Source organism: Bombus pascuorum, chromosome 4 (assembly GCF_905332965.1).
Source record: "Bombus pascuorum chromosome 4, iyBomPasc1.1, whole genome shotgun sequence".
Classification (NCBI taxonomy): Eukaryota; Metazoa; Arthropoda; class Insecta; order Hymenoptera; family Apidae; genus Bombus; species Bombus pascuorum.
The window spans coordinates 10,830,536-10,843,103 of NC_083491.1; the positions used below are offsets into that span (position 1 = coordinate 10,830,536).

Sequence of the window (12,568 nt, forward strand, 5' to 3'; positions counted from 1 at the left end):
TATACCCAAAAAATAACAACATTAAAACCTATATTCCAGTACTAATTGAGAAAAAAAGAGACATGAAACTTCACATCTCCATTGCACGTGACCCATTCATTTTCACGTTCCAAGGATTACTATACGCTTGACAAATAAACGGAAGCAATAGATCAAAGTGTCCATGTATGATGCGTCGCTGTCAGTCTATCCGAATCTCAAGAATTACAATACGAATAGGGCTATGGTTATAGTCAATGCGTGTTCGGACTAATATGCCAAAGCAATGAATTATGTACTAGATTACTAAGAAAGGGATTAATCAAATTGAAGTTTGGATTCGAATAACGTAACGCACGAAGTACAATAAGAAAAAATGTATGAAAACTACTATTTACAAGACTTGGACAAAAATAATGAATTAACAAGTGGTGACAATCACAATTCTTTGATCAATTCTTTCCCCGTCGAAAATTTAGAATGAACTAGCGCCACATAATTAGATAACAACATATAAAATATATTATAAAAAAAGAATACAATAGAGTAGCTAATATAAAATATCATAAAGGGTATAATAATACGAATGTTTGAATTGCTATAATCGATGAATATACACGACCAAAATCTTATTTTATTATGTATAATCAATAAATTTTTGTGTCATGATATCTAACATTGGGAGTGGACATATATGATCGTGAGTATTTGATTTTGTGAGTCTTAATTTTCAAATCGTTAAATTCTTAAGAACATGCATTCGTTGTAACCATTTATCGTTACTCTTGAAATTTCACCCCCATTCTCGAGAAACTTAACATCCCTATAGTACATAGTGTTCCCGGCGTAACCCGGTGCCCACTTCCGGTATGTGGCATGCATCCCACTCAGGGATATCGATATTGAAACGTAAAAAAGATTCAATCAGTCGCGAAGTTTCATCGCCAATCAATCACCCCTTCCCTGGGGTTTCTATCCAGCTTTAGGACGTGAAAGCTCTCTCGCGCGCGCAGCCTGCACTGGCGCGGCTGATCGCGACGACGACGCTAAAATGGCCGAGGGGGTGAAACGAACAGAGGCCGAGGAGGGGACGAAGGAGAGAGAAACGAGCTTTCGGGTTGCATGACCGAGTCGACGCACTGGAAGCTTTCCGTGCTTGCGGCGGGAGCCTCAGTAGCCGCTTGTACGTCGACCGGAAGAGCTCTTCGCGTTACGCCGTCCCGAGACGCGCAGCGCGCCATCGCCGACCAGAGATCGACGAATCGAACTCTCGTTTCACCGAGTCAACCCTCCGCTTTTGTTTCGTTCGTTTTCTTTTTTTTTTTAATTAGAAGACTCGCTCGCTTGGTGTTTAATTTAAAAATCAGAAAGTTTCTCTCTGTTACCAGTGGATGTTTCGAAACGAATGAACGAACAAACACAAAGGATTTTGTCATTTTGGTGAAGTGTCTGGTGAATGGATCTTTGGAATAAGTGTGACAACGAGTAGATAGAGGATGTGCTAATATGAACACGGAGCAGTGAACCGTGAGCGTATGAGTGTATAATATAAAAAAGAAAAAAAAATTGGAAACACGGAGACACGATGAGAAGTGCCACAAGATATCGAGAAGCGCGACCTTCCCTTTTCGCGTCCCTTTTTGTCGTCCTCGCCGTTTTTGTGATCGGTAAGAAATCACCGTGCGAATGAGATACGCAGTGATCCATTGCGATATTTTTCACCCCTTGTTTCATTTTAAGGAAGCGCGCTAGTACCGTATCGATGATAATTTAAAAGGAGGATTTACTACTTGAGACGCAACGATTTTGGACTTCTTTTACATTATCTTTTTAAATAATCTTTAAAAAGTGAAAGAACAATTAAACGAAAGCAATTGCAATTTTTTAAATTAAATATACTAGGATGTAAAATATTTAATTTAACTTGATTATTAATTACGAATATTTAAATTTCAATGGATAATAAATACGTAAGTTCGTGTTAGTTATCTGATTATTAAAAGATCAGAGCAGAAAATGAATGGTTCTTTTACGTTTGCCGCTGACCTCATCCGCCAATGTTGCTGATTCAATCTCCAGAAAATTTATTTGCCTGTTGTGATCTAGAAATCGAATATCCTTCGTATAACCGGGTAAAAAATCGGACCGAAACGAAGTTACGTTTGAAGCTTTAAATATAAAAGACTTGAAAGTGATCAATTACGTCAAGTTTGATTTTGCTGCGAATAATCAACGCATTTCGCGTTCCATTGCAATTCATCGCGTATCACCGGAACTGTATATGTTCTTTCATATTTTTCCCATATTGATTTTTTTTTTTTTTTTTAAGAAAACAAACGATAGAATTAATATTTTCAAGCGTTCAAAAACAAAAACAGAAATAGTGAAATTTCTTAAAATATACAAATTCTTATTGATACATAACTTTTCTCTCTTATTTCAAATTAATTAAAGATAATTAATCATCATTAAAAAATAAACTGACTAGATAATAAAAAGAAATCACTTTAGCCAGTTTCCAATGGAATATATATATTCTTTAGACGTACACTTCCTTGGTGATACATAACTCCTTTGCTCTACTTCAAATCATGTTAAAAGAATTAAATAGATAATAAAAAAGAGAAGAACGTAACATCTCACGTCGTTTTTGATGCAATTTACTTATATAATTTCTTGAAATATACAAATTACTACGACATCATACGACAAATCACACAACGTAACATATTATAATTTCTTGATTTTATTTCAAATCAAATTAAATAAATTTAAATATCGTTAAAAAAATCTTGATCAGATAATAGATAAAATGAAGAGAATGATGATGTTTTATCCAGATATTAGCGTAATAGATCCGCGAATACCATATCATATCAGACGAAATTAATAAATTTAATAATTAATAAAATTAATAATGATCGAATCATTTTGATTTAAAAAGAAAATCATTATCGCATAATAAATAAGGAGAGAACGAATTTTCATATAGCTTTCGGTGTGATATACCCCTATGGAGCGACGTATCCCATAGGGATCTGTGATTTTTAAAGGTTCAATCAGTTTTCGTTGGCGCGCTTTTCTACAGCTGAAAGCGACGGAGCTTTTTCGAAACGACACGCTAACCCATTCGTCTTCGTAAAAGTATTTGAAACTCGGTTTTCTAGAGTTGAGAAATCGCTGCCGGGAATTGTACACAGGAGTCGTGTTTTGACTTAAGCCACGTAACTTCGTTGAGATGAAGTATCGAGGCAACGAAAGAAATGTTGAGTGCAAACATATCTCACCGGAATTATTTGATTCTGAAGAAAATCTAGTGCATTTACGGAATTCGAGGCCGTCTCTATTAGGTGTCAATAGTAATCGTAATCTACCGAAGAGACATTTCCTCACCGATTGCGGAGAAAGGGTTTCTGCGCCCGCTTCGATGGAACATTACAGTTTCCTCCTTTTGTGTCGGCCATGGAATAGGATTAAGAAAGGTTTTTCACCGATATTACCCGCCACAAAATTTTCGTCAGAAGGAAAATCGAATTACGTTCGCATCCTACGTGAACAGATTTTCGTATGAAAGCTCCCGTATCAAGCAATAATTGGCTGAAATTTCAAAAACCAAATCCCGACAGAAAATTTCATCGAAGATCGAAACAAGCTACGTGCGCTTCCTACGTGGACGGATTCCTGTACGAACTCTTCGATCTTATAATTAAATAATAATTGACTGAAATTTTAAAAAATAGAGCCCAACAGAAAATTTCATCGCAAGAAAGATCGGAGCGAGTTACATTCGCATTCTACGTGAACAGATTCCTGTATGAAAGCTTCCGTATTAGGATCAAGTAATAATTGACTGGAATTTCAAAAACTAGAACCCGGTGGAAAGTTTCATCACAAGAAAGATCAAACCAGTTACGTTCGCATCCTACGTGAACAGATTCTCGTACAAAAGCTTCCGTATTAGGATCTGGTAATAATTGGCTGAAATTTTAAAAAACGAAGCTTGACAGAAAATGTCATCATAAGGAAAATTGAAGTGAATCGCGTATACATTCAGCGTAGGCAGATTCGGGTATGAAAGCTTCTATCTTGGGATTAAATAGATGAATGAAATTTAGAAAATATGAATCTCGCTAGAAACTTTCATTACAAGGGAAATCGAAACGAATTACGTGAAGATTAGTACAAAGCAACTGGCTTTCTTTTTATTTTTTGTTTTAAATGATTCATTATATTCACTATGGTATTAACCACCATAATAAATTGTAGTTTGAAATTATAGGTGGAATTTTATAAGTTTTAGAAGAGATTTGTTTAATAAATGAAAAGTAAATTTAAAAAATGACATTCCATTTTAATGACAGACTATATTTTACTAAAATTCAAGAATATCTCTGATTAACTCACTCTAAGATAACTCTGATAGAATCACTATGTTGTTAAAATACAACACTTAAATAATATCGGAAATTATGGCCAAATCAATACACATCTACAGGATTAAAATGTAAAGTTTAAATACAGGCAAACGTAACGAGAAATTAAAGTGAAAATTTAGCGAAAAACCGGACGATACCGGGGCATTTAGAAGTAAGAAACTTAAATTGCGAACGTAAAGCTGTCTGAAAGAGCTGGCCCTTTCAAGTAGAAAACATTAGTCAAACTAAGAGAGCTGTTTCTCTGAAGTGAAACGTAACCGTGAACTACTAAATAACGTAAAAGAAATGATTCTTTGGAAACTTATATAATTTCCTTTTTGGCGATGTTTACGATCTCTCGCTGCTGTTCCACGAGAAATGAAAACCTTATGATTATTTTGAATTTATTTCAACGAAATTTCCGTGTTCAATTAATACAATTCGGTAACGAACGTGAATGGGCCGTGTAGATAAAATTACCTTTTCCCCCGAGAAGCCCCAGAGGCGTGCAAGCAAATCTCTTTATTAGGCCCGAATCAATTTACGATCGTGTCTAGACTCAATTAAAAATTTTTATTGACGCGTAACTAATTTATCTTCGAGAGGAAGGGAAAATCACGCCATTGTAGAAGTTTGTATTTCGTCTACCAATGAAGTTATTAACTTGTTAGTAGTGTTTTGTCTTGTTTATTCCTGTTGCAGATCGTTAGATGTAATAGCAATTAATATCGATAGAAAATATAAACTATAGTTATGAGCTACCGAAAACATGTAGGAAATCTCGTACAGCCTCGTTCTATCATGTGTAACACCTAAGCTAATCTTCAGAATACAGTAAACCCAGTCGTATGGGAATTACATTATGAATGTTAAGAAGATTCATTTTTCAACATTAGACTTCTTTTACGTCGAAGGCACATATTCGTATTTGCGTATTAAATACGTCATAATAATCTGACGATGAATTCAGTGATTTACATTCGTATTACATCTCAAGAAAAATTTTCACTTTCTTAGATGAGAGAATTCTTCTAATAAGGATCTAAGAACTGCGAAATTAAATGCCTTAGGTTGATGGCAAAACAAAAGGGTTTGACGGCACGATCCTTTGTTTTCTTTGCTTGCTTCTTTTTTTTTAATCTTATACTTTACAAATTCTTTTAATACTAATATCATGTTCCTTTCTTTTGATAAACTTTTCATTATTTTTATTTGTTATAATGCTCCTGCATATTTTTACAATTTTTAATTTATTTATAATGTTTTATAATAAAAACGTTTAAAACATAAGAAGTTGCTGCACCGAGAACATAATTTCTCGATTAATTTCTCGAGAACAAAGGACCATGCATTCAATCCTTTTGGGGTTGTTTTACCATCAACCTGAAGCATCGAATATACATGCAGCCAAGTCATTCCAGATTTCGCAGTTCTTGCCATCTCCTTGTAAGATAAATTCTCTACGAAATATAAAATTCTTAGATTCTCAAATTTCTTAGAATGAAAGCTATGAATGATAAAAATTCTATTTCATGAAAAATTCAATAAATATTCAGTCAATGCAATTATATTAATATAATTCGATCGTCTGATTTTATGTATAATCAATATATTGCAAACATGAAAACAGATAAATAATAAGAAGTGATATAAATAAGAAGAAGAATGAGATTAGACCCGACAGAGAAAGTTATTGTTTCACTATATTATAACAAACTGTGTCAAATCACTGCTAACAGGAAATCTATTTCGTAACAAATTCAGTGTCACTGAAAATGACTTTAATAAAATAATGTGGAGCTTTACCATGGCATAATCAAAACTTTATATCCGGTGTTGCGTCAATGGCGACGTAACAATAAGTATATCGAACGAAGTTAATACATCCTCCGAGGACTATTCCATTCAATGAATTATACAGAGTATCAAAGTGAATGCTATATATCAGAAGTCACATCAATTACTTCATGTACTTTAATACATGCAGATATATATCAGACTAATAGCTGCCTTCTACACTATATATTGGAACAATTATGTGTTTCCCCGTCGAGAAGTACAGACGCTTGTTAATCGTTATACCGGTGAAGAACGTGCTAAGTTCAAGGCATTTGTTTAAAATCTTAAGGTGTTTGACGCACAATTATAATATCAAAATCATAACTTAATTAATATATAAATTATTCCATTAATTTGTGAATTGTATTGAGCTTTTTCTTTCTTTTCACCTATTATACTCTAGCCCAATTTTTACGTATATATTTAATTTACAAAATAATTTAGAGATCTTGTAAACATGTAATATAACATAATTAACCAATTTTAGTTCAATTATTCAGTTTAATTGAGTGTATAAAGAGTAGGCGTTATGCGTGCATCAAGTTAATTTATTATTGTGGAACGAAAACATAGTATAAAATAATTTTATACTACGACGTGTTTGCATGTGCAATGTGTTTACGTATACGCAGTTTTGTTGATTTAGAAGGAAACAAAATCCAATGCAATGTTTGTAAGAAAAAAGTAATCTACAAATATAAGAGAAATCTATATAAGTACAATAAATTTTAATTTATACTATAAATTCGAAAGACTCATACTTTAGTAAAAATTATTAATACAAAGAAAAGTTTAATGTAAAATTGGAAGATTATTATTTATCTATCTAAAAATACACTTTCGCTGAAAATAAATCGAAAGATAGAAAGAAAGAGGAATGAAAAGGATCCCGGATGCAAGACATTATTCCAAAATTAACATACTCTATATTGTCTGAATCATTTTCTGTGCAAAACCATTCTGCTATAATGTGTATCTAGAAGGCTATCCTATTTCACAACATTTCCCAACATTGTATAACTGGAAAATTGAAGCGTAATTGGAAAACTGAAGCGTTAACTTCTGTGCAGTGTAGACTTTAATATCCGTTAACCATCGATAGTGTCTATGTTTCGCGATAAGGACAATCAAGATGTGCTAGAAGAGAAAAATTAAACATATAAAACAAATTTTCATTAACAGAATCCTCACGAATGAAATACGTAATTATAAAAAGTCGTGCTGAAAAAATTCAATTAATTTTCTGCTTAAATAGAAAAGCCATTTGCCTTAAACGACACAATTAATGCAACTTGATAACACATTGACTTTAACGTATTAACGACGAGATATCAAAGAATGTCTTATCATCGAAGTTGAAAAACTAGTCCTTTTACTTTAAAGGGAAATGCAATTAGCTTTTTGGTGAGAGAGTACACGCAGAAGGATAAAAAAAAAACGTTACACGTCAATCAATCAGTAACAACATAGAAAAAACAAACTGCACTTTATTTTTATTTCGTGTGCAATCGGCGGATCACGAAGAGAGAGAAAGAGAGAGGAGAGAGAGAAAGTCACGCATATGTTCTGATAGAACTATCGCGAAAGGAAATAAACTAAAACAACGTGAGCGAACAGGAAGTTGAACTCTCCAAAAGGGCATAAAAATGTGAAGGGCCTATAAATCCTAGATCGTAAATTGTTTATAAACTAATACGATAAATCGTCGAACTCTACTAATATCCCATCCTTGATCAGAAAGAGTGACGGATTTCGTGAAGAATAAATTGAAGTTAAATGAAATATGATTCGATAATAAAATATAACGATGAATAATCCTAGAATGAAAACATGACGTTAAAAAATAAAAGAAGATAGGAAAAAGTGTCATGTTTTATTTAACAGTGAATGCATCGAATATTTAAGTATTTAAATATTATATGTATTAATTGGTGTCAGTGTTTTATTTATGGAAACAATATTTTAATACGGATTTTTTATAATATCAGTAACAAAATTTTGTGAAAGGATACAGCATTTACTTTAAATTTATACAATGATAAAGTAATTGAAATAAATTTATTCGAAATATTATAATTAAAAGTAAAGTGACTTGTTTCATTTGATATTGCGAACAATTCATTTTGATTGACGTAATGAACATAGAATAGAGACGAAGTTTGGTAACATTCAACGCCGTAAATGGAATAACATTTGAGAGATAATATAATGTTGTTAATTGCCCCCTGCAGATACTTTGCATATATAACATATTTGCAGTAGCTCAAATATCATTCTATCATTACTATTACTATCAGCGAAACTATTCCCAAAATCATAATATATATGACAAAATCTTCTATAACACGAGTACAATAGAAATTATAAAAACGAAATTTTTTATTAATTATTACATCAAAGTCAGTCAAAAAGTACAAAGCTAATTTTTCCATTCCAAATTCCATGATATTTTTTTTCATAGTATAATATAAACTCCTTGTGTTTGCTACACTAATGTTAATCACAGAATGCCTAGCTGTATTTCTATTCGATGCATTCAAAATTTCCAATATATCTCTGATCGTCCTTTACTTTTAATTAAATATGAAAGTTTTATAATTGACATTTCTATAACATAGAACGAGCTAAATATAATCAGTATTCATTTATAGTACTATTTATAATGCTGTGACATACTTGGCATATATGACATATTTGCAGTAGCTCAAATATCATTCTATCATTCCTATTACTATCAGCGAAACTATTCTCAAAATCATAGTATATATGACAAAGTCTTTCATAGCAGGATCCATTTATAATACCGTGTTCCTTATAAATTAAAATCGCACAGTATCGTGTAAACTGAAGGAAATGTCAACACGATCACAAAAAGTGTTTGATTTGACAGAAAGTGATTAGGTGGAGCAGTAGAATTTCACGATAAGACGTTACGAATTCCAATCGAAGTAGAAGCAATTTAATCTCAGAAATAGCAGAAAGACTGAATTCCATCTGCATTATGGTAATACTATACGTAGACACTTAACAAAGATTGGAAAGTATCTAGACTTGGGAAATGGGTTCTTCGTATACTGTCTATGGCTAACTGTATCCAAAGCACTATCATTTGTATTTCATTATGTGACCAGACATATCCCCTCATTTTCCTACTAAATTATTACTTCAATGAAATATGTATATGGTTCGTGCAATTTGGATAACATAAAGAATTGTATTCGACAACAATATGTAGTCTAAGACACACTTTGTTTTATGTTTAGTAGTGCAAACTGTGATTTCGCTTATTTGTCGAACTTAATAAAATTGTGAACTAATGCGAAAATTAAATGTTTCATTTTATTATATAATTTGCCAATAACACGAAAAAGAATGTTTTGCTCATTGACATTGTATTGATTATTATTACTTCTGTATATTTTTATTGAGAATTGATAAGATATTTTCTAAAAGTTTTTAACCATATATCAATTATTTTGCATATGTCGCACAAATTTTTGAAGACTACAAAATTGTATCGCATAGTTCATATACAGACGTGATATTTATGCTTTGTAAAGTCTAATATTATTTACTCGATCATCATACAAATTTACAAAGTACATACGACTATATACACACATTATCAAGTAATTATTATTTACTAATGATAAGTAAATGGAAATATTAGAAAGAGAATTTTATACAAATGAAACATTATTTCGAAGAAAATATTCAATTTTAAAATAATATTACGTGAGGTGATCAATAACAACGGAAGTTGAATAATGAAGTAAATTTAAATATGCTCCTATCACATGTCATGTGCCACTACGAACATATGTCGAACTATAAATTAATTTTATTTCATGAAGATCATCAATCAATCACTGCCAGTATAGAAAGATTTTTATAATTTATTGTAATTCATATTATAATCACAATAACCACGTAATATCATATTTTCAATACATGTACTTATTCACATTCGCTTATTAAATTTTCATATGTCACATATTCTATTTTAATACTTTGACACATTTTAAAGACACAAACATCTACGCCTTTACAATCACGCTCAATGAAATACATTTTATTAAATTAAAAGTAATTTCATAAATATCTTAATTTCAATCGTTTAGTATCGGCTTTGTGATTGTCGAGAAACCGTTGTATAAAATGGATTTACCTTTTGAATGCTACTTTTATGTCGCTGTTTCCTTTAAAATTAAGAGACCAGTTTTGAAAACAATTTAATATTTTAGATAAATAAACTCAGAAACAAGCAATCCAATAGAGTAAGCTACAAGTATAGTTCAGTGTAAAGAAAATGCTCTAGCATGGTGCACGTTAATTACCAATCGAATCGAATTTTCAGCGTGGAAGTTAGTTTTAGTTGGATTTACACGACAGCATAATTAAAGTGTCACGCGACGAGCAACGTTGATAGCGCGTAAAAGTAAGAAGGCCAAAGTAACGGGTGCTCGCCTTTGTTCTTTGACGCTGAGCGAGGGCTTACTTGTGAGAAATTAAGCAATTAAGCCGCGTATTTTACTACCGGAGATCCGAGTTCCAAGCATGAGCCAGTCTTCCGATCTAAAGTCGTTGGTTGTTGCATGGCCGTGAGTACAGGCACAGTTGTATTATTAAGATATCCATGAATGTGTAACGCGAGATCTACACGAACGAATCATCAAAAAAAAGTATCAATGGAAAAATACCTATAACGAAGGAGAACGAAAAAGGAAGGAACCGATTGAAGAACACGAACTTCGAATAAGTTATTCGTAATTAAATTCCACTAGCGCGTCCATCGAGCCATTATTAATAACTTTCGTAGCCAGCCTCTACTATCTTGGTCAACTATCAAACAGAGGTCGTTAAATAATAATTAGGGACTTATATTTATGAACCGGCGTATCACGATAACGATGTTATTCCTAAGCTATATACATACAGAATTTAATTTTTAAAATAATTTCGATATTAATGAACAGAAGGTTAAGAAATCGTAGTTATGAATTTCATTTGATAAATATGTTTATGTATCAGGATCGTTGCGCCTTTATTGCAGAGATATGGAAATTATAATTATAATTGCGAATTACATTGATCGTGAGTAAATTAAACGAAAATTATTCTAACTATAAAAAATGTTTATTTTAAAGTCTGTTATTTACACTCGTTAACGATCTTTCATCTTAAAACAACATTAATAAATGAAAATTAAAAATTCTAATCTTGTTATAGAGATATTCCACATTTCCCTTTGAAACGTCAGAATATATTGCGTGGCAATTCTTAAAATATATTCCTCTATTTAATTCAAAGTATTACATTGAAATGATACCAGTCATAGTCAGACAAGTTTACTACATTTATCAGACATGGATGAAATATTATTGTGACATTAATTACCAAGCACTCGTATTCTTTACCGTAAGTGTAAAATACATATAACTCTGTTAGGTGAATCGCTATACTCGCTTCCTATTCCCTTAGATTGAAATGAATTTGGACTTCTGCCTGAGAAAACAAGTAGCTCACTGAAGCACAGAAGTAACATTCGGAGGCTTTCCGTCTATATAAAGACTAATCTTACTAGTAATTCTGGCAAATCCTATTAACCTAATTACATAACTTGCTTAATAGCGTGTATCTCAAGCTTTCTGCGAAGAATGTGCACCTGTGCCTGTAATTCGTAGCAATGCGCGAATCGATACTGCGGTTCGACATTTCACCATCAACAGTCTGATTTATTGCTTTCAAACGATTTTCTATTTCTGATTCTGTCAGTGGAAGCAGCACTCTCGTTCTTTCAAAGAAAACACAATGTCTTAGTTTGAAGGAAAAGCTACTCGTTCCAAGAAACTGGGAACGGTATTCTCTTATGGTCTCCAAAACTTATTCGAAGTAATCTGTCCTTTCTGTTCACAATATAATTTGTGCGGAGAAAAAAAATTGATATTTCATATATCAGTAGTTATATAAAATAACTCGTATAATAATATAAAACTAAATGTTAAGCAATAAAAAATGTGTTAATCGATGATGTAATTAAACAAGCAGCCCACATTTTTACAAACAATGCAATAAAAAGGACTCCTTTATAAGATCTACACTATACTAATCTACAGTATATTAATTATTGTCAAATGTAAATTTGTAATAATATACATTGGTTTCACATTTGACTAATATAATTATGATAATCGTATCTCACTATACAGTGTTAGTGAAATTTCAAAATCTTTCGTGTAACAATATGCAATATGTATATAAAAATTTTTCTATGGAATAGTGAGTATAATATGGGTATGTGGCTAATAGTATGGTATGTTCGAAGACTTTAATAA

At 32.0% G+C, this 12,568-nt stretch overlaps 1 protein-coding gene across 2 annotated transcripts in view; it reads left to right on the forward strand.

The window, feature by feature from the left end:
• Nucleotides 1–1,137: 1,137 nt before the first annotated feature.
• The window catches only part of LOC132905982 (uncharacterized), a 63,225-nt gene continuing 51,794 nt past the window's right edge, over nucleotides 1,138–12,568 (forward strand). Inside the window, exon 1 of one of the 2 annotated variants that reach the window (XM_060957793.1) lies at nucleotides 1,138–1,646. In XM_060957793.1, coding sequence (XP_060813776.1) covers nucleotides 1,565–1,646 — 82 coding nt within the window. In that variant the 5' untranslated portion in view covers nucleotides 1,138–1,564. The remainder of the gene's footprint in view (nucleotides 1,647–12,568) is intronic. The other variant, XM_060957794.1, reaches the window with a different exon arrangement.